The 23,634-nt window shown below is 40.2% G+C and overlaps 1 protein-coding gene across 3 annotated transcripts in view; it reads right to left on the reverse strand.

The window, feature by feature from the left end:
- The window catches only part of STX18 (syntaxin 18), a 122,085-nt gene that overhangs the window by 56,799 nt on the left and 41,652 nt on the right, over positions 1–23,634 (reverse strand). For 2 of the 3 annotated variants that reach the window (XM_048848874.2, XM_048848873.2), the window contains exon 2: positions 5,198–5,265. The exons of the other annotated variant lie outside the window; for it this stretch is intronic. In XM_048848874.2, coding sequence (XP_048704831.2) covers positions 5,198–5,265 — 68 coding nt within the window. The remainder of the gene's footprint in view (positions 1–5,197; positions 5,266–23,634) is intronic. 3 annotated transcript variants of the gene reach the window in all.

Consider the following 23,634-nt stretch of genomic DNA (forward strand, 5'->3'; position numbering starts at 1 on the left):
GTAGTCTGGAAAGGTTGAGAGCCACTGGTCCGGAGAATTGCTGTCGGTAAGCAGCCTAGAGATCCTAGTATGGCCATTGCAGCAGCCCCCTTAATGTATGGGCACTGTGGGAATCCATCCTGGAAGCAGGGGTGATATGCAGGGTTGGTCCCATCGCTCTTAATGACAGTCATGATCTTCTCCGTGACTGTCAATGACAGGATATGTTCCTGACAGGATAAGTTGGGGAATCCTGGACTGAAAGAGAAGAGACCGACTGGGAATCCCATTCACTTTCCTCAACATTGTCCAGTGGAGGAGTCCCCATAGAAAAGGGTGGAGAGTCCTGTGGTACCCAGGGATGGTAGCAGCCTGGAGACCGAGGTCTCAATACCAAAAGATGCTCAGTACCCATGAGGAGCGGGGATTCCAACTCACTTGTTATGAACAGGTCCCTCACGTATCCAAACTGTTGCAGTATCAAGCAGGGAATCGGTACCAATGTGGTAGCTGAGGAAGCAGTAGCTGAAGCTGATGATAACTTTGACGGCAGGCATATTGATGTAGGTGCCCATGGAGTCCGGCGCCATTGCTTGCTCGGTACCAAGTGCTGAATGGGTAGGTGCCAATGACAGGACTGAGCCTGACAGCACCGGACCAGATGAAAGTCTGTACTCCATTTTTTGGGAGCCCGCTCAGAAGCCTCCACCTTCCTTAAGGGAAGCCAGCATCAAAGTGGAAGGGGCACTGGATCTGTCCACAGACAGATGTACGTGCGGGTGAGGGGAGAAGGGGTGTGTGTGCATGTGTGTGTGTTTGTCTGTCTGACCTGACTCAGATGCTGGTCAAAGTGAGCATTCCATCATTAACAATTTGAGCTTAATTTCCCTGTTCTTCCTTGCCCTAAGCTTGAAAGTTAGGCAGACATTGCATTTCTGGGAGACATGGGACTCCCCCAGACAACAGATATACTCAGAGTGGCCATCGCTTACAGGTATAGCCTCTCAACAGGCGAGACAGTGGTTAAAGCCCAGCAAGCCAAACATGCCATGCCAGAATGACATGACTCCCCAGGGGAAAAAAAAATTATCCTCTCGCTACTAACACTTATTAACTGACTATAAGTATGCTAAAAACTAGGTATGCTATCAAAACTTAACAAGCAACAACTATAAGTATACAAAACAGCTGAGGCACACTCAAGGTGGGCATGCTAGAGCTCCATCTCAGACTGAGGTGCTTGAGAAAGAACTGAAGGCAGTTTGCTTCCACATCTATATATAGACTCAGAGTCTGGCAGCAGAGCATGCCAACGGGCACTGCTGGCGGAAAACTCTCCAATCAAGAGCTCAAGAAGTGCATATACACCTGAAGTGAAGCACCCACAGAGACACTTCTAAAAGAATATGACTGTTAGGAGAAGCAAAACCAATAAATTAGGAAGGAAAGCAGATGGATTTTTTGGGTTACAGAACATGAGATCTTTTACAATTTTATATGCTTTCACTGCGATATATTATCATTTACGTCATGAGAGCAGATTATTCTACTCCTTGGCATCTATTCATGGGAAACTGAGATCTATTGGAAATTATTTTTCATGAAAATAATGAGCTCATGACAATTCAGCAACCTACTATAAACATTTGACAATACTGTATATTTTAGGTTTCCACTTTAAATACAGGCTCTATTGCTATTGGTGCTAGCATCTGTGGAGAAACATTGAGGATTACTGCTGTAAGAGATTACAAAAGAGCATTTCCAAAAAGCACACGGCAATATTTTTAAAATCCAACGTGAAACTAGACTACTTTTCACTCCATCCATCACTTCACTTTTAATCTCCCTTTCAAGACAGGTAAGCCAAATACAGTATGAAAAGTTAGTGCATCCAGAATATTCAAATAATTTAAGAGTTAATATACACCCAATTATTACTGACAGCTCTTTTTCCTCATTGCAGTTACTGAAATTCCACTACTGTACCCATTCATATTGTGGCTTTCACAAAATAAGACAGCCTTTTTTGTATTAAATTTACAGCACCACCTATTTTGTTGTTCATTAACTATTCCAACCAATATTACAAAAACAAGAGTTTATTATACCAAGTATCTTTATGCTGGTTTCGTTTGTTGTTTTGGAGATACAGTTACTCTTTGTCTGGCTTTGGCGTATGTCAATATGTACAGATGGGCTTGATTTTCAGAAGACCAGAGCACACATAGCTCCTGTTGGCTTGAATACAGTTGAGTGTGCTCAGCATTTCTGAAAAATCAAGCCCTTAGTGTCCTTTTTTGGCACACACAACATTTGTTACCAATATCGGGGGGAAAAAAGGGCACTCAGTAATTTGTCAATTCACCATGGAACACCTTTTGATACCACTGATCATATGGCATTGCTGACACAGCCACAGAGCCTCACAGGGTTGGAAGGAGTCGTTATTGAGTGGCTCTGTTCATCTGTTACCGAGAGGAGCCAAAGGGTAGCATGGATGATTGCTCATCTACTTCCAGCATTCTCTAATGGGAGGGGTTCTATCTTGTCGTCACTTCCATGCACCTGTGAGGCCTTTGGAGGAAAGGTAGAGAGATGATTTGGGACTCAAGGTCTTCAATATTCAGTTGACATTCAGTTCTACATCTGCAAAAAGAAAAGGAGTGCTTGTGGCACCTTAGAGACTAACCAATTTATTTGAGCATAAGCTTTCGTGAGCTACAGCTCACTTCATCACTGCATCCGATGAAGTGAGCTGTAGCTCACGAAAGCTTATGCTCAAATAAATTGGTTAGTCTCTAAGGTGCCACAAGCACTCCTTTTCTTTTTGCAGATACAGACTAACACGGCTGCTACTCTGAAACAAGTTCTACATCTGTATTTCATCTGGCTTGGCTAGTGCAACTGATTAGCTTACCCAGTGTCCTGCCAGAATCAGGAAGTGGATAGGGCTGGCTGCAACTCAAAACCCCAGTTATGCTGATAGGCTGGGAAAAAACACCAAAGAAACTACAGAGTGGTATCAATGCCCTCAGCTGGAGAAGACTGCCCACATTCTTTTACTCAAGTTTCCAGTTGGGGAATCCTGATGGCTCTCCAGCTGATGCTGGAAGTTTATATAGCAGCAGAAGCCACAAGTAGTTTTTATTATTTATGCTTGACCAGTATGCTTCTTTTTCAGATATGGGCATTGCCACATTTGCTTTTGTCATCTCACGAATGAATTCTAGCATGATCCTTTACACAGGGCTACACTCCAAGACAATTTGGAAATGTCACCTCGTGCAAAATTTGATGGCCCATTTGTTAAAGGGTGTTTCTTGCAGGAAGCACATGATACATCTGTGTTCTATGATCTGCATGGGCTTCCAATTCACTTTTAGGTGAAATGTAAGCTGTTGGCAGGGCCCTGGTAACCTCAGAGGCTACCTTTTCCTCCATATGATACCATAGCACAGAAGATCATCTTAAAATGCGAGTAGGTTGGAGGCATGGTAATTTCTATCTGGGGTATTCCACACTTGAATATACTTCCCTTGTCAATTAGCCAAAGACTGAATGTATTGATTTTCAGGTTACAGTGCAAGGTTCATTTTCTCTCTCAGACTTTTTGGTGGACTGGAGGCAGGAAGGAGGAAGAGAAGAATGATTAGATAGAGTTGGAGTGAGATGGAGTAAGTCCTAGTTTGAGGCTTCTGGGAGAATTTAGGTAACTGGTTCAAACTGTTTATAGTCTTCACAATGAGTGTGCTATGACCCTAGGGCACTGGATTGGCATATTTTAGGAAGAAAGAAAATAATATGACTAATTATCAAGTATTTTAAATTGAACTTTCAAACATCTGCTTATAGTCATGGAGTTGATAAACGGGAGACCTTTCCTCTACACTCTCCACACTAGTTTTCCATGGAGTGGAATGTTGTTCACAGTGTGTAAATACATATCGATACACTTATTAAGGTTGACAGGTATCAAAAAGCGTCCCTAAAGATTACATTTTCCTGTTTTTAAATGTTTCCTACAGATTATTTGGACTGAGAACTCCAAATTTCAGGTTGCGTCAATATTAAAACCTCAGGCCTTAGACTGTGACCTACCAAGAAACAGAAAATGCTAAGTTTGCTGGGATGGTAGATGTAAGGCTACAGTCACATTACAAGCAAGAGGTCTGATTCCCAGTTCAGGCTGACATAGCTCGATGAGAGCTCGAGCAAGTACAAATAGTAGCGTAGCTGTGGTAGCACAGACAACAGTGGCACAACTTAGCAATGCCAAGTACAAAACCACCTGAACCTGCGCTAGCTCTAGTGTGACTATGTGTACACCAGCTGGGAATCACACCCCTATCTCACAGTGTAGACATAGCCTAAGTGTGCATGCTACAGCACCCCTTAGCTTTTCCTACCAGCGCCAATCTTGTAAACAGACAAAGGATTGAAAGAGACAAGACACCTGCTCCTCAGGCAGCAAATAAATTCAAGAATGTCAAATGTTTCCTAAATTGACTTAAGTAAGGATGGTTTTACTGTCACAAAACCAAATATATTCTCCCCGTAAGTTCAAGCATGCAGAATTGACTCCTCAAAATTTCCATGTAGGAAAGGAAAGAAATTCAGAGGTAGTGGTATTCCAATATGGTGTTCTCAATGAGGTCCCTAAGTTCTGGAATTCACTTCCCAGAGTTTGAATCCTTATCCCGTGCCATTCATCATCGATCTGCTCAGGCTTTCCACCGATCACTTCGGGCATGTCTACAGCACAACTAGGAGGCGTAATTCCCAGCTCGAGTAGAGGTGCACATACTTGCTCTGTGGAGCTGGTGCACTAAAAGAGCAGTGCGGCAGGGATGGCACAGGCAGTGGCTCAAGCTAGCCGACGGAGAAGAAACCTAGGATCGCAGGCAATGTTATACTCAGGTGGCTAGCCTGAGTTGCTACCTGCACTGTCCTGGTCACACGGCTATTTTTAGTGCACTAGCTTGAGCAGCTAGTGCCTGTATATCTCCCAGCTGCTATGCAGACATAGCCTTAGTAGTAGGCAACAAATCTAGCTTATCCTGAATGGCATATGATCTGGTATGAAATTGATCAGCAAACTGTATATTTTGTTTTAAATCATGTCAGTGTGCTCATGAAATTTTAGTGGAATCGTTTTATACATTTGAAAAATCAAGTTTTAAAACATAGAGACTATTTAAACACAATACAGACTTACCTGTAAGCATTAATATAATTCTTTCTGTGTTGCAGAAGAAAATCTTTCAGTTTCCCAATATTAGTAATCTAAATAGGAAAGTAAAGTAAAAATGTTAACTCCACAATCAGCTAAAATGGATTTTTAATATATTTCTCTTTTCTGTTCCATTTTAAATGTACAAATATCAGTATGTCTTGTGCACTTGAACTATATACTAAACTACGACCTATTCTGTAATTCGAGACTATAATTATAAAGGCTACACAGAGCTCTAAGTTATTTATACAGATTCCCCGTTGCAATAAGATTCTCATTTTTATTATATATGTAGCCAATGCATAAAAATCGTATAAGGGAGAAAAGTTTAAGTGAGGGTCCAGCTTGAACAGAAAAAAGCACTGTATTCAAAAGGCGATTACGTGAAGTATATACTTAATCACTAAATGTAAACTGAATGTTGGCAGGCAATGATCAAGCACACATTTTAGAAAACAGGTTCCTTAAAAAAAAGGATTTTTACAAAAAATAAAATACCAAATTATACATAAATGCTTTATAAAACAGAAAACTTGACCCAAAAATTTGAGTTCAATTGTAAGAACGAACCTCATAGCAGCTACATTACCCATGTCCACCAAAAAAGGGAAGCAAACTGATCAATATTATTTATCTGAATATTTTTACCTATTTTTGCAGTGACTGCTTTATTATCCAGACTGACTAATCCCTGCTCCACCTCAACCAAAAAACTTAAGCCTATCAAGTAACTCCTCACAACCATTTCATGATCAATTGCAGAATTTGAACATATCTGAGTGCATGTGCATGCAGAGGGGAAGCTGTTTTTCCACCCACCTCTCCATTTTACACTCCTCCTGTCATTAGTCCATACATTTTCCTCTATATTATCTTTACACTCTCCCAAAGATCACTTAAAGGGAACGATGAACAACCTTTTATGAGACTTCAATGCCTTTTAACAACTTTTAAGTCTGGGTTTAAAGAGGCTGGTACCATACAAGATGCAATTTGGCACAGAGAAAGGAAGAAGTCTCAGAAATACAGCCTTTGTTAGCCCAAGGAGGGAAATCCCCAATGTGATTCCCTTACTGAGCCTAAAATATGGCTCAGTATCTTTAAAAACATTTTTTACATGTACACAATGACTATGTAGAACAAAGAAAGTTTTCAAAGGAGAAACCAAAAATCTCTCTGAGGTATGTTAAAAAAATGGTATTAATTATTCAGTGTACAAAAATTTGCTAGGAATTTTACAGAGTACAGCAAATTATGTTGTTACAAATGCAGAATTATGACATTTGGTTGAAAATAAATATCAGGCCATGATGGGGTAGCTGGTGGCATGGCTACCTCTAAAAAATGCCCTATGACAAGGATGTCAAGGTGAATAAAGACCACCTTAAAATAAATCTTGTTGGAGCAGGTGGGCTCCAGTAGTCTCAGTAGGCAGCTCATTTACAAGGAAAACTCTGATTTCAAAGTTCCAAAGTTGTCAGCATTGGACAGCCAACCTGTAAAGCTTGTCCATTAGATACGCTCATAAGCACTGATGTCCATGACAAGTGTACCTCAGAGTTAGGGCATTCCCTGCAAGCAAAGTGCAACAGCCTTGCCTGGCTGTTGTAATTGGTTAAGGGATGCTAAAGTTAAAGGGAGTGAGTAAGCTGAAATATGCAAGCTGGAATGTAGAAATGCTGACTGGAAGAAGCTTGGAGCTTTGTGCGGTCTTAAAGAGGAAGAGAGTAAATGTGGCATGTGTACAAGAGACTTAATGGGAAGGTCAAACTTCAGACAAAATCCACTATTCAGGGAGTTCAACTTCCTGAAATGGTGTTGGAGTTTTTCTGGATGGAACCATCCAGAAACATGTGATAGAAGTTATCAGACAGTCAGACCAACTGATAAGCATTAAACTGAGTTGGGAAGAGGTAACTCTCCATATAGTCAGTGGGCACGCTCCACAGTTAGAAGAGGGTCAAAAGGTAAAAGAGGAGTTTTTTGATGAGGAGGTGTGTCTTACTGGAAACATATCACTCAACAAGAAGATAATCATGAGAGCAGAGGTAAATGCATGTGCTAGAACAGGCTGGATATGAAACAGTCCATGAGGGCATAGCACAAGAACCAGAAACCCCAGGGGTCCTACAGGCTTGTCTGGCACTGAACATGGCGATTACAAACACACTCCGGTTTTCTCTCCTCTGACTTATGCCAGTGTCTCACATTGATCTCTTTTTAACCAGAAGAGCTGTAATACGCGATGAGAGTACTGTGAATCAGCACAGACTACTTCTTATGGACTTCTGAGGATTCTGCATTCTGAAACATCTGAATCTCTGGGCATCGGAAAGGTCTAAGTGGGGGAAACAAAGATGGGAATGAAAAAAATCTTTAAACAGGAAGTAATGTGTAGATTTCCTGATTACACACAGGGATCTGAAAATGATAAGTGGTACAAACTAAAAACAATATTGCTGGAAATGGCACATGAAGTCCTAGGAGTGATGAAACCAATGTTCAAAGAAAACAAAGGGAGACATGGAGGTGGACTCTAAGTTAAATAATCTGTTGAGAAGAAAAAGGTAACTTTTAAAAAATGTCAGGCCAGTGGGCGTAAGCAGTGAGTGATCAGATGGAATGTATGGAGGCAAAAAAAAAAAAAAAAAGTTGTGAAAGTTAAAAATTTGGCCTGTGAAGAGCTAAATAACTGACTAGGTGGATATGAGGGAGAAAAAGCCATCTACAAACTTTCTAAGGCAAGAGAGAAAACGAAAAAGGATGTGAATGAGTTTACTTACATTAGAAATGAACATGGTATATTGCAAACAATGGTGAATCAAAGTTTGGGGCGATTATTTGGAGTGATCAATAAGGTAAACCTAAGGAAGGAACTGAGAACTGGGGTGTGATAGATTACATAGAGGAAGAAAAGGTTGCAGAGGCACTAAGAAAAATGAAAAAGGGGAAAGGCATCTGCATCAGATGAAGTACCGGTGGATGCGCTGAAGTCACTGGGAACAGAAGGCATCAAGTATTTTACAAGTCCATTCAATTATATTTTTAAAAGAGAGAAAATGCTGGATGAATGGGGTAAAAGCTTTATGGTGCCCATTTTTAAAAATACAAGCAATAATATTCTGTGTATTAACTGAGTGATAATTAAGCTGACATCCCATGCTACAAAAATATGGGAGATTATTGAAAAGTGCCTGAGTGAAACAGTTGAAATTTGGAAGTGTTAGTAAGGACTTATGCTGGGAAGGAATATAATTGATACCATGTTTGCTATTTGAATCCTCTTAGAGAAGTTCAGAGAAAACAGACAGCACTTGGACATGGTCTTGGTAGACTTGGAGAAGGCATATAATCATGTACCAAAAGAATTACTTTGGTGGAGTTTGCAACAGAGGTGTGTGCCAGAAGGGTATGTCCATCTTATCCAGGATGTGTGTGATGGTGTGACTACTGTAATCAAAACCAAATGGGGTACAGCAGAGAATTTCTAGTAAATGTTGTACTGCACATGGGGTTAGTATTGAGCCCTTTTTTATTTGTGGGTGTCTTGGAGGTGATAAGTGAAACTATATGAAGAGCTACCTTGAAATTTGTTGTTTGATGATGATCTACTGATATGTAAGGAAGATCGTGAGACTGTGTAAACCAACTCTGAACAGTGGCAACACAGTTTTGAGCAGGCCTGACTTAGACTGAACATTGGTAAGACTGAGGCTATGGTAACTGACAGAGGCAGACCATCAAAATAATATTACAGGTAGAGAGCTTAGAAGAGTGAAATAATGTAAATACCTAGGATCAATGGTTGCTGATAATGTGGCCCTCTTGACTGATGCCTGGTATTGTACTAAATCTTTTGGATCAAATGGTGGCAATGGACCCCAATTTACTGTGATAAAAAGATGCCAGTATAAAGGTTGAGTGTATAAAACTGCTATTGACCACAATCTAACATACAGAACAGAGATCTGGCCAGTCACAAGAAATCAAACCAGTATGTTCCACCAGGAAATGAAGATGTTGAAATGGTCAAACCGTAGGAAATGAAATGGTTGTGAAGGGTTTAATGAGGGTTGCTGCAATTGAAAACAAGTTGAGAGAGGCTAGGCTAGGCTACGCTGCTATGGACATGTGCAATAGAGACCTAAGAGTTACATTGGTAGGATGGCCTTTGCAATGATTGTGGATGGAAGATGATAGAGGGAGAGGCCAAAGACATGGATCAGATATGAGCATACTTTAGAGAGACCAGGCTGCCATGAGTTTAGGAAGAAAGCTTGCTTATTTGTGTAACTATGTAAGTAATTTAGTTGTACCTCACTACACATAAAAACATGCATGTATTTTTTAAAAAAAACCTTACGCTCTCTACCCCCTTCCTTCTCCAATTGCCCCTTCTTACAATTCATAATTTTAGATAAGATTTTCCCCTAGTTTAATTTCTAAGGCTTTCCATGTAGTAAATAGAGGGCAAAATACTGGCCACACTGAAGTCAAAGGGAATTTTTGCTACTGGCTTCAATGGGGCTGGGTTTCACCCTGTTTATTATTAAAATGAGTTGTCAAAGGAGAAGTAACCTGGAGTAGTAACTTGGATAATAGGGCCCGAAGGGGAACCAGGCAAACTCTTCTACAAATGTGTGGGATTTCCAGGTGGTTTTCTTCTCATCTTTATTTGAATTTGTTTTCTGTATGCCCTCTTTTCCTTGCCTCCCACTCCATATGGTGTGACATGTATTTTATATATACAGTATATTCATTAGAACAAAATATAAAAACAAAATATATTCCCAAATTAGTATTTCTATACAGTGTCTGCACAGAAAAACATTACTGAACAGGCAGCAAGAAATTGTTTCAGAAAACAAAAAGTAGAAATGTAAAATAGTGACATATTTCACATTTAAATTAACATGTAAAAATAAACAGTAAAGTCAAAAAGAGGCAGATTAGCACAAATATATAAATCTCTCTCAGTGGCCAACATTACTGCATGATGAAAGTGTCCTTCCAAACTTTAGTTAGGAATGGTTCACATAAACAGAAGTCTAGATTACAAGCAAGAAAGCTGTGGTAAGAGAAGTATTTCAGCCGTTTGCATGCAAAGTATTCTATCTGTGCTGAAATTCTCTTCTCACATTTTAAATTGCATTGACACTACTTTGCCTCTCCTCCATTTGTAACATTATTTCCATGAATTTGGACTCAGACTGACATCGTTATGCCTCCACTCACATCAGGCTTTTATTTCCCAGGACTTGCACCAGAAAAGAGTTTTTCCCCCTTTCCTTAAATCCTAACGGCATCCCCTCTGTGGCCATGTACTGATGCTGTTTCTTTTTGCCTTTTCTCACTTGCCTCCGCAGTGTTCTATTGACATGTGCTCAGCTGGTCATTGCCATAGGCATACATTGACCCAGACAGGTCACTGTGAAAAGAAAAAGTTTCACTAAAAGGGACTAGACATTTTACTTACTTTTTCAAAACACCTAGCCAATGCTTTATGTACTATGTTTATTTTATATCACAAAGAATCTATCATAGAAAAATACCCATGAAACTCCATAAGTCCATTCCCCTTCAGCCTGCTGAATATCCGCTATAATTTGTTCATCCACCATAAATAAGATGCCCTCCCCACAAAACACACTGCTATTCCCCCAGGAATAGCAGTAGTAGCCTTCTTCACACATTGGAGAGGTAGGGAGTGGCAGCCGGGGGGGGAGGGGGGGTTCCAATTGTACATATCCCAGCAGCTGGGATGCATCAGCTTAGGTAGGTGAGCTGGGCCCATTGCACTCTTTTCCTCCTGCTACACAAAAAGAGTCCCCTATTGTAGCATTAGTGGTGGGACCCCCACAAATTACAGGTGTAGCTAACACCTCACTGAGTTGCACAAAAGAATTTACACCTCTGAGAGTTACTGTTTCTCGCTGACAGCAGATTCAGACCTGGTCTACACTTAAAGATTAGGACAACATAGCTATGGAGCTCCAGGGGTTGAAAAATCCATACTTATGAGAATAACTATGATGACTCCACCGCTGGGGTAGACACAGCAAGGTTTACGAAAGCATGCTTCCATCCACTCAGCTGCCATCCCTCGGGAAGTGTTCCTACAGCAATGTAAAAACCCTTTATGTAGGCTGTACCTATGCTACAGGGTTATGCCGGCATTACCATGATGCCATAGCTATACTGCTCTAGTCCCTATAGTGTAGACGCGGCCAGATAGATATTACTACACCAGTTACACTAATGTCACATTTTCAAGCTTTTCTCTGCCATTCTGAGGGCTAAGAAACTACTTTTTTTAAATGAAAGCTCAGATTCCAACATCACAAGACTCCAGAAACTGCAGCCCTAGACATGAAACTGTAGTGCCAATGACTTAATCTTGTCCTGCCCTCCAGGAGATATCTGGGAAGTTAGTCAGGCCTTATAGACCATCATGGCATTCAACAAATGTAGGCTCTGTTGGACCAAAAAGGTGGCAACAGAGTTACAGAGTTGAGGGCCCCTCACTGAAGATGCCGTGATGCTACCTCCTCTTTCAGCTGTGTATCTGCTGCACTATTACTTGAGAGACAAAGTCTCTAAATCAGTCATTACCAAACATATACGACATTATCAAATCAACAATTTAAGTAGGGTACTAGAGTAATAAAATTCTGCTGCAGGCTCGCACCTTGCAAATTACATTTTTAAATTTAAATTTAGTTTTTTTATCCTGCTATGGTTGGGGTGAGATTTTTTTTTAATCGAATATAGAAATAGAGTAGGATTAAGCATTTCTAATATCTATAAAGAAAAATAACTTCCAATAATAACTTATATCACAAATTGCAACCCAGTCTAATCTTAAAACACCACAAAACTAAGCACCCAAATCACAGTAATATTTAAAAATTCTCTCATGTAATCCTATTAGAGAGAAAATGCTTGACTCTTGATCCTCTAGACAAGAGTTAAATGAAAATTCAGTATTGTGATACATAAAGCATCCACTAGATGGCAACAGAAAGTTTCAGTGTCATGCCAGTATCAAAGATTCTCTGTAGAGTACATTCACATTTGTAGTTTTAATATGGCATTTTTTTAACTTTAGGTCCCAAGCTTTATATACTTTAAAAGTTGTATCTTCATTTAGACAGCATCTTGAATGCACACGTATTTAGTTTTTAAAAAATAATGAATCTAGTTATTATTAAAAACATGAGAACAAATGTTGCATTTAGTGCAAGTCCAACAGAAAGGAAGCTGTGAACGGTTGCCATCTGCTATCACAGGTGGCATGCACAACTTTATTTATATTTGAATAGCAGTGGTACATACATTTTTATTTTTGTATTTTTCAAAGTGGGATACTTTTAATAAATGAAAAGAGATAAACAGGAGAACATTTGCTAAGAAACACCTTCAAAAGACACATACAAATCAGGCTGAACAACTTGACTTGTATCATTTTCGTATCTCAGCAATATATACAAAATTTCTGTTCTACTTGCAACAAGCACTCATGAAACTGTATGCTCCAATTTGCATAAATTTACCACTGCAAGAAGCAGCAGCATGGTTTATGATTAAAGTGATTGGAGTATTTCTATGACATATTGTAGGGAAATTCTGCAGTACTGAATAATTATTTTCACTGAACAAATGTGGCATTTTGTCAAGTTTACACTTCCATCTGAACAATAAAACACTATTTCCTGCTGTATGAAGTTGCTAACTATACGTTAACTTTAAAACTTTTTGAGATGCAGTTTGTAAAAAAAACAAAACAAAACCCAAAAAACTTTAAAATACCTTACAGTGATGCACTATAGAACAGCTTTTACATAAGTTTTCTGTAACATATATGTAACATGTATGCTTTTTAACTTAAGTTTTAACAGAAGTTAAAATCTAAAGCCAAGGTGCTGTCTTTTTTTTTAAAGGAATCCTAAAAGTTAAGCTCTAACTCCATATTTAGACACCTAAACAACAGTCCTGATTTTCAATAGTTTTGAGCACCCAATAGATCCCACGTAAAGATTCACAGAAGCTTCTTTGCATTTACCACTAACCCCTCTTGCTGAGTAAGCAAACGATGTAAGGTTTTAAAAAAACTGCTATATTTATAAAACTTTGTTATTATTATTTTGTTTTCTACAGTGGAATTTTTGTTAGTTCAAACACATCCGTTGACTGTCAACAGAACACATTTTAGAAGGATTTGTGACTTTCAAACAGCAGCCAGAAGATATACAGACACTGCCTGGCTCAAACATGAAAAGCTACAGCCTCCGTAGAAGTGGGAGATGTACCAACAGCTATAATTAAGCTTGCATACATGTTTCCATTATAAAACCCTGTAACCTAAACTTCCAAAACTTTCACCTTGTTGGCTGAAATTTTCCAAATCTGGCCTCTACTCAAAGGTGAACTTTTCTGGGAATTTGGAGCGAAACGTATTCAAAATTTAAGAGTACAAGGGGAGTTAAAACCAATGAACTTTTTCCATAATTAAAAAAAAATTCTTGTTTTGTTTTATTTCGTTTTAAAAACTACTAAATAGCAGGTTTCAGAGTAGCAGCCGTGTTCGTCTGTATTCGCAAAAAGAAAAGAAGTACTTGTGGCACCTTAGAGACTAACCAATTGAATTTTTACTAAATTTTTTTCTACTATTTTTTTATTTACTATTTTACTATTTTTTTTACTTTTCTTTTTACTAAATAGCAGGAAAAGTTAGAACTAGAGGACATTTGGCAAGGATATAGCTAAATAGCTCTCACTGAAAAGTCTGTCAGTGAGAACTGATACTGATTTCATAGAGTGCCACTTTCAAAGGTTCATAGTAAAGCCCAGATCCTGCCAAAAAGTTACACATGTGATTAAGCATGGTAGCCCCACTGAGTCTGCACACAGAGGGGTGCACAAAGGGGGGCAAGCAGGGGCACAGGCCCTCCCAGTAATCATCTCCACCATCATCCGCAGCTTCTGCCCTGGGCCCCGACCCAGGGTTCCCTTCCCTGAGCTCCTCCTCCCCCCTTTCTGCCAGGGTGGAAGTCGGGCTGAGCACAGCAGGAGACATGCCTGGGAAAGGCACGGCAGCTAGTGCTGCCCCTGAACCCCACTAGATGGCGCCCAGAGCAGGGAAGCTGGGCTGACAGCAAAGTTCAGTGAGAGGGGGCCCGGGAAGCCAGCTGAACCCTAGGGTTGCCAAGCCTCCAGGATTGTCATGGAGTCTCCAGGAATTAAAGATGATTTTTTAATTAAAGATTATATCATGAAATGAAATCTCCAGGAATATGTCCAAACAAAATTGGCAACCCTACTGAGCGCCATTCCTCGCCCGCAGTCTCCAGTAAGTGTTTGGAGCCCGGGACAATGGGGGTAGGGGGAGGCAGCGAGAACCAGTGGGGTGAGAGAGGCAGCAGGGCCCGGAGACACTGTGGGGGTGGTGTTTAAAGTGCCCTCCCCCCCACAGTAGTCACATTTAAATCCCTGAGCACACCCCGGTCCGCACGTGTAACACTCTGCAGGATTGAGGACTAAACACAAACTGCACATTTTGCATGGGGATTTTTTTTTAAGCTGATTAAGTGAGTGGCTCAGAAATGCTGAAGTGTATCTGAGCACAATGTCTTTTTGGCTGTGTGGTGAAAAGAATACAAAAAGGTGCACATGGGTTCTGCAGAATCCCTTGGTTCAGATACTGGCATCTTGCAAGGAATGAAAGTTAAGAAGGGAGTTTAAGATGAGCAGGCAAAAGCTCTACTATGAGGCACTTCAGGAAATGCACATATAATACACAAATTTACAATTTAGAAGCTGAGATTCAGGGCTGACTCTCAAACTCGTTTCCAGGACTTCTAGCTATACATTTCAGGAGCCTGAGGTCAGTATACAATATGCCATACTATATATGCTGCAATTCCTAAGTACAGAACATATGATGAAGATTAAACCCAAATGTTCAACTTCAATTCTGAATTTCCTGGTTCAAATAATACTGGCTTCACACCATTCTAATAGTTTTTGGTGGCTGATTATTTCTAGTCCATCACGTGGTACTGTCCTATATGAATTTCCTGAAAAAGGTACATTACATCAAAATGACAACTGCCCAGTTTTCAGATGATCTGTTTCTTGAAGATATACATTTGGTTTAGGTTTCCACTGCAATGTTGAAGTTCCTAAAATAGGTCATACAGATCAATTGGTCTTGTAATCTGAAACCCAAAAGAGCAAGTAATATCTAAACAATAGGACACGGGTGGCCCTGCGCTTAAATGGGGTAACAGAAAGCCAGGAGACAGTCAGCCTGGCTACCTCTAATCTCATGAAAATTGTTACCTTGTTTGGTTTTTGCTTTACATCAGCAAAAGGATTACACCTACAACAACAACAATCCATAGGGAAAGTCTAAAAGGTAGAGCATAATTCAGAACTACCTTATTAATAATGTAATTTACATATTGTATCACAGATGTTTGTTCTATAACAATATTTCTCCTATGACAGAAATAAATGTTACAAAACAAGTTTTATTTTTAAAAACAAAACACAAAAACCAAGCCCAATGCAGTTTGACTGTGAAAAAAGTAATCCCTGTAAAAAAGAGATATGTGGATGTTCCAGAAGTCAGTTCTTGGTTCTACATACATACGAGGACACAATATGGAGCACCAGGACCTCTGCCAACAAAATTATCCAAATTCCAAGTTAAATCCAAAACCATACTTCAGAATTCTATTATCTTAAATCACATTCCTTTCTTCCATTGTGGTCTCCTTCAAAGTAAATAAGGCATGAAACTTTAAGCAGTAAAAATAATAATAAAAAAAAAGTACTTGTAAAGTGTTTATTATGTATTTCTCCATACACCTAGTGAACATTCAAATATTTTCTGTTTGGGGAAAGCCAAAAAAATAAAATCTAAACACATGCCTGCAAAATTTATATTAACCATTGCAAAGACAGTATCCAGTAGTGATAAAAGAAATCATCTGATTATTTATCATTTGTATTAAGATGCAATAGCTAATAAACTATTACCAGTTTTATAGAAAAAAACATTTCATTTTACACAGTATCAAAATGACCAAAAAAAACCCAAAAGACATTTTAAAAGCACTCTCTAATATAATAAGAAAGAAAGTTTATTTTGGAATGAAACATTATTCATTTTATAATTTTACTTTATTAAGCATCTATTTTTATACATTGTACAAGGTTCAAAAATTATCTCACTGATGTCGATTTTTATTACTCTCAGTTCATATTTTAAATACTACAACTTTTAAAATATATTCTGCAGCTGCATCTGATCATTTTCATTTTTTTCTATTTTACAATATAAAGGTGGGCTGAGGTTTGGGGGAATTTAAGTCAGTTTCAACTTACGTCAGTGAAGAACATTTTGCAATACTGTTCTTAAAAATGAGCAGTTCAAAATAGGATCTAGAAGATTTTGTAAAAACACATGCTGGATAGGCCATTTTTAAGAAGAGTGCAATTGTTACTAGCGTTTTGATTTTAAATTTAGTTTTACTAGACAGAGGATGGTAAAATTAGGTCCTAATCCTGGTAAATTACTTAAACACTATCAGTGCTTCCACTGACTTCAGTGAGCACTGAGAACACTCAGTATCTTATAGGATGTGGGTCACTGGTTGTTTTGCTATACATTAGAAACTTAGCATTGTACTTAAACCAAACTCTAGAACTGTGCAAAAAACAAACAAAAAAACCCCAACACTTTCACAGCTTCAGAATATATTTTATGTTTTCTAAAGCCAAAAGATACAATCTTTATCAGACAAAAATCTGTGTAATGATTACTTAAGTGTATAGGTAGAATCATTCTATGAATTGCTAAAAATATAAAATTTGAAGACAGAAACTGCTTTATTTAATAGATTACTTGAAACAGAAACTTAGGAACTTTAAAAAAAGTAGAGTACATTTTGAATTAATGGTAATAATGCATACAATTAGCTTTTGTGGGATTTTTAAATGTCTTAACAGAATAGATTAGTTTGCTACCTATGTGTACACAAACTATACAGACATTTTATGAGAATGCACTGTAAGCAATGACAATTAAAGGGCTCAAAGAACACATCCTGAACTCTAGACCAAATAAATGGAAGATCTCACATAGTCAAAACAGTCTAAATTTTCAGCTCTACTCGTCTGCTTATATTCACTCTCTCTCTCTCTCTGTCTCTGGCAACAAGCACATTCAATAAGAAAAAAATAGAGGCAACATCTGATTTTAATAGACCTTCCCAATTTGTTTTTTCATGTTTGTTGTCCAACTCCAATCATAACTTTCCTTAACATTTATATTTTCACACAACCATCCAAACCTCACTGACTAAAATACAAACCCCACAGCAATTGTGGGGGATGTTTTGCTTGAGAGATAAAAGCAAACTGGTCAAAATATGTATTTGCAATAATTGGCCTTTACTGTTGTTGTTGAAAAGACTCAATTTTTGCAACTTTTCAGTAACTGCATTAAACTTCATTTGTGTCTTTTTGTAAGACATATTTTTTCTTTTCCCTCTGTTCTCACAATTGAAACTCATTTAATATAAAATATTCTTGACTCAAATAGATTTTTAAAAATGATAACATTTCCAGTCACATAACACATTCAGTAATGAAATGTTTTGATTTTTTTCTGAAGTTCATTATGAACTTTTGAATCCAAGTTTACACACTCCAGCCCCAATCTGAAAAGACTTGCACATAAATATGCTTAACTTGACTTCAGTGGAACTAGTCATAATGCATGGGAAAAAGCAGGTAAAGTCAATAGGACTACCCACAGTGTATAAAGTTAAGCATGTGCTTAAATCTTAGTTAAATCAGAACTTAGCATGTGAAAACAATGAGGTGACTATTTGTTCCCACTGAAATCAGCAGGGGCAGGAATCACAAGGGGGACTCAGGAACCTAACTGCCCCCTTAGGCACCTAAGTCCAACAGTTAGGGGTCACTTGCATTCACAAAATCCCCTGCTCTGCTGCCACCTAACTCTGTAGGCATCTCAGTTTCCATTGTAAAGTCCCCTAGGTACGTAAATTTTTGCTAGTAGGCATGTGCACTAGTCGGCATGCTGCCTCAGTTCTGACACTGTCAAGCAGCTCAGTGCCTAACTTACGCCTAACCCCGATGGGATTCACAAAGGAGGGTCTCCCCATGCCTATTGCACTTACAGGGCTCCACCTGGTGGTGTTGGTGCCTCCCTTTTACTTAATACCCCAGTAGCTGGAGCACTGAGCCACGATGTGGCCTGGACATAGGCATCTGATTCCCTGAGGAGGGTGGGGTTTAGGTCACCCTCCGCCCTCTACATTTACTACTGGCTAGCTTAGGCAGCTTCTCACTCAGCTTGTTGACTTCTGTGAATCTCTTTTTCAGGCATCTAACTCTCCCTATGCATTGCAGAGGAAGCCTGGGAGCCTAGCTTGGGGTTGTAAATTCCATTTGGTGGCAGGGCGTCTGAAAGTTAGGCTAAGTGTTGCAGAGCCTAAGGGTACGTCTACACTGCCCCACAATTTAGATTACATGGGTGTAAATAGCAGTGTGGACTAAGTACTGCCCTGTCCCTGTGTGGGCATGAATTTAAATTTCCCTAGTTCACATATAACCCCTTTTGAAGAGGACTACATTAGTGTGAACTATGGACTTTTAAGTCTGCACCCACAGCGTCCACACAGGGAATTACACTGCAGCATTTTAGTGCACACTGATATTCACATCGGGGTGTGTGTGTGTGGGGGAAACAGGGGAGTGTAGGTATGCCTTAGTCCCCCCTTTATGAATCTAGCCCCAGGACTAGACTGACTTCAGCGGAAGAGACTGTGACCTAAAACTGTAACACAACCTGGTAACAGGGTGGTGCATGATATAGGGCTCACAAATAAAAATGGTGTAATATGACAGAAAATCAGCAGAAGAGAAACTGATTTTACTTTTAAGATATCATAACCAAGCATCTTTTAGTTCATTAAATTCTGCATCAAAACAGATATAAGTAATTGTACACTGGCTTTTGAATTTAGAATTTTATAGATAGCTATTAGTATAATTTAGACAAGCAAAACTGTCATTATTTATGCTACTGTGCTCAGGGCCTTCTTTGAAAAACTACACTGTAAAGCTTTGTCACAAATATTTCAAAGGGTACATTTAATATAATCAATCTCTAAGGATACCATCTTGCAGGATCCTCACCCTTATCTCCCTTTCTCCAAACTGATGGAAGTTAAGGTTTTGACCCTTAAGAGCAAAAACAAAGATGCAAAGTGTCAGCCAGGCTTCTTACTGGATACCATTCACCACCAACTTCTAAGTAAAAAGTGATATCTTCTGAACATTCCCATCAGTTCTTTGGCCAGTTTGCTTAATAAAGAAGCTGTACACAGGATCTCTGTGACATCAGCTACTGCTCCAGATATCCTTCAGCTACCAGTGATGCTCATCTGGTATATTTCTTTGGGCCAATCTTTCCTTCCATTCAGGTCCAGTTCAGAGTTCTACAGTTTTGAAGCCTTTGCCTTAAGCACTTTGGGGTAAGACAAATACTCAGTTATCCTATTAAAAAGCCTTTTATTGACAGACATACTGTGTGCACATTAGTTTAAAAGAGATTCAGGAATACTAATAGAATTGATAATTATTTTGTTTAAGTACAAGAAACATTTTTTTAAAACTAGCAGAATCTTTTGACGTAAAAGAAGCATTTTAAGTGCAACTACTTGAGAACTATGGTTCACAATGCTTTAGCAAATGGCCAAAGTTGATCCTATCAAAAGAGAGTATGGGCACAAATCATCACTCAGAACTAACTCAGGAGTCCTCGAGCTGACGGTAAAATTCCATTAGGCACTGTGCCTTTGAGAAGATGGCTTGGGTCTGCATTTTAGTAGATGGCTTCCTAGGTATAAGGAAAAAATGGTTACTAACCTGTTCTGTAACTGTTCTTCAAGATGTGGTGCATATGTCCATACCACTTCCGGTGTGTGCATGCCCAGTGCACTAGCAGAGATTTTTCCCCATTAGGGTGGTGCACGTACCCTCTGCTGCTACACCCAAACCCCCTTCAGTTCCTTCTTATCAGACAGACTCTGATATAGAGGAAAAGAAGGGTGGGTTGTGGAATGCACATGAGCAACAAATCTTGAAGAACAACAGTTACAGAACGGGTTAGTAACTATTTCTTCTTTTTTGAGTGATTACACATCTTGATCCCACTTCAGATAACTCACAAGCCGTTCAATCTGGAGGTGGGATCAGAGTCTACCTGAATAAAGAATGAAGAACTATGCATCCAAATCGGACATCTGACTGTTGACAAATGGCATAGTGAGAAGCAAAAGTCTGTTCCAATGACCAAGTTGCAGCTCTACAAATGTGCAGTAGAGGCACTTGAGCCAGAAAACCTGCAGAGGCCGTATGCGATCTAATTGAATACGCTAGCACCCTGTTTGGCAGGTACACTGGCCATGTCATGCCACAAACATATACAGGAGGAAATCCATGATGAGATTCTTTGAGATGAGACTGGAAGGCCCTTCATCCTGTCTATGACTGCCATGAACAGTTGTGAGGATGTCCCAAATGGTTTAGTGCCGTCCAAGTAAAACACTGATGCTCTCCAAACATCCAATGTATGTAATTTCTCGTCATCCTCCCAAGCATGAAGCTTAGGAAAGAAATATTGCCTGATAGACATGTGAGAAATGACTTTGGTGAGAAATATGGAATGAGGGCTTAAGTCCTTGTAAACAACTGTATACAGTGGGTCAGATACCTGATTCTCGATTCTCCTATTCTCCTGCCACCAAAAAGGCCACCTTCACGGAAAGATGAAGCAACAAACAGATGTGTCCACTCTTTGAATAGCTGGCTATTAGCTTTGGTAACACCAATGTGACATTATCCAGGGTAAAACCTGGAGTTTAAAACTAGGTTCACCAGGGGAAGGAGACCAAAGCCCTGAGGTAAGTGGGGACGTGGGATATTGGGAGGGAGACAACCAGGAGAGCGCAAGAGGGGAGGGCTCCTGCCTCATACTGAGAAAGAGGGATGATCAGCGAGTTATCTCAAGTGCCTATACACAAATGCAAGAAGCCTGGGAAACAAGCAGGGAGAACTGGAAGTCTTGGCATAGTCAAGGAATTATGATGTGATTGGAATAACAGAGACTTGGTGGGATAACTCACATGACCGGAGTACTGTCATGGATGGATATAAACTGTTCAGGAAGCACAGGCAGGGCAGAAAAGGTGGGGGAGTTGCACTGTATGTAAGAGAGCAGTATGACTGCTCAGAGCTCAGGTATGAAACTGCAGAAAAACCTGAGAGTCTCTGGATTAAGTTTAGAAGTGTGAGCAACAAGGGTGATGTCGTGCTGGGAGACTGTGATAGACCACCGGACCAGGGAGATGAGGTGGACGAGGCTTTCTTCTGGCAACTAACGGAAGTTACTAGATTGCAGGCCCTGGTTCTCATGGGAGACTTCAATCACCCTGATATCTGCTGGGAGAGCAATACAGCGGTGCATAGACAATCCAGGAAGTTTTTGGAAAGTGTAGGGGACAATTTCCTGGTGCAAGTGCTGGAGGAACCAACTAGGGGAAGAGCTGCTCTTGACCTGATGCTCACAAACAGGGAAGAATTAGTAGGGGAAGCAAAAGTGGATGGGAACCTGGAAGGCAGTGACCATGAGATGGTCGAGTTCAGGATCCTGACACAAGGAAGAAATGAGAGCAGCAGAATACGGACCCTGGACTTCAGAAAAGCAGACTTTGACTCCCTCAGGGAACTGATGGGTAGGATCCCCTGGGAGAATAACATGAGGGGGAAAGGAGTCCAGGAGAGCTGGCTGTATTTTAAAGAATCCTTATTGAGGATGCAGGAACAAACCATCCCGATGCGTAGAAAGAATAGTAAATATGGCAGGCGACCAGCTTGGCTTAACAGTGAAATCCTTGCTGATCTTAAATACAAAAAAGAAGCTTACAAGAAGTGGAAGATTGGACAAATGACCAGGGAGGAGTATACAAATATTGCTCAGGCATGCAGGAGTGAAATCAGGAAGGCCAAATCACACTTGGAGTTGCAGCTAGCAAGAGATCTTAAGAGTAACAAGAAGGGTTTCTTCACGTATGTTAGCAACAAGAAGAAAGTCAAGGAAAGTGTGGGCCCCTTATTGAATGTAGTGTGGGCCCCTTACTCAATGCTTTTTTTGCCTCTGTCTTCACGAACAAGGTCAGCTCCCAGACTACTGCATTGGGCAGCACAGCCTGGGGAGAAGGTGACCAGCCCTCTGTGGAGAAAGAAGTGGTTCGGGACTATTTAGAAAACCTGGACAAGCACAAGTCCACGGGGCCGGATATGCTGCATCTGAGAGTGCTAAAGGAGTTGGCGGATGTGATTGCAGAGCCATTGGCCATTATCTTTGAAAACTCATGGCGATCAGGGGAGGTCCCGGACGACTGGAAAAAGACTAATGTCATGCCCATCTTTAAAAAAGGGAAGGAGGATGATCCAGGGAACTACAGGCCAGTCAGCCTCATCTCAGTCCCTGGAAAAATCATGGAGCAGGTCCTCAAGGAATCAATTCTGAAGCACTTAGAGGAGAGGAAAGTGATCAGGAACAGTCAGCATGGATTCACCAAGGGCAAGTCATGCCTGACTAATCTAATTGCCTTCTATGACAAGATAACTGGCTCTGTGGATGAGGGGAAAGCAGTGGACATGTTATTTCTTGACTTTAGTAAAGCTTTTGACACAGTCTCCCACAGTATTCTTGCCAGCAAGTTAAAGAAGTATGGGCTGGATGAATGCACTATAAGGTGGATAGAAAGCTAGCTGGACTGTCGGGCTCAACGGGTAGTGATCAATGGCTCCATGTCTAGTTGGCAGTCGGTATCAAGCTGAGAGCCCCAAGGGTCGGTCCTGGGGTTGGTTTTGTTCAATATCTTCATTAATGATCTGGAGGATGGTGTGGATTGCACCCTCAGCAAGTTTGCAGATGACAGTAAACTGGAAGGACAGGTAGCTACGCTGGAGGGTAGGGATAGGATACAGAGGGACCTAGACAAATTAGAGGATTGGGCCAAAAAAAATCTGATGAGGTTCAACAAGGACAAGTGCAGAGTCCTGCACTTAGGACGGAAGAATCCCATGCACCGCTACAGATTAGGGACCGAATGGCTACGCAGCAGTTCTGCAGAAAAGAACCTAGGGGTTACAGTGGACGAGAAGCTGGATATGAGTCAACAGTGTGCCACTGTTGCCAAGAAGGCCAATGGCATTTTGGGATGTATAAGTAGGGGCATTGCCAGCAGATCGAGGGACATGATCATTCCTCTCTATTCGACATTGGTGAGGCCTCATCTGGAGTACTGTGT

The sequence above is a fragment of the Caretta caretta genome, chromosome 4 (genome assembly GCF_965140235.1).
Source record: "Caretta caretta isolate rCarCar2 chromosome 4, rCarCar1.hap1, whole genome shotgun sequence".
NCBI classification, from domain to species: domain Eukaryota; kingdom Metazoa; phylum Chordata; order Testudines; family Cheloniidae; genus Caretta; species Caretta caretta.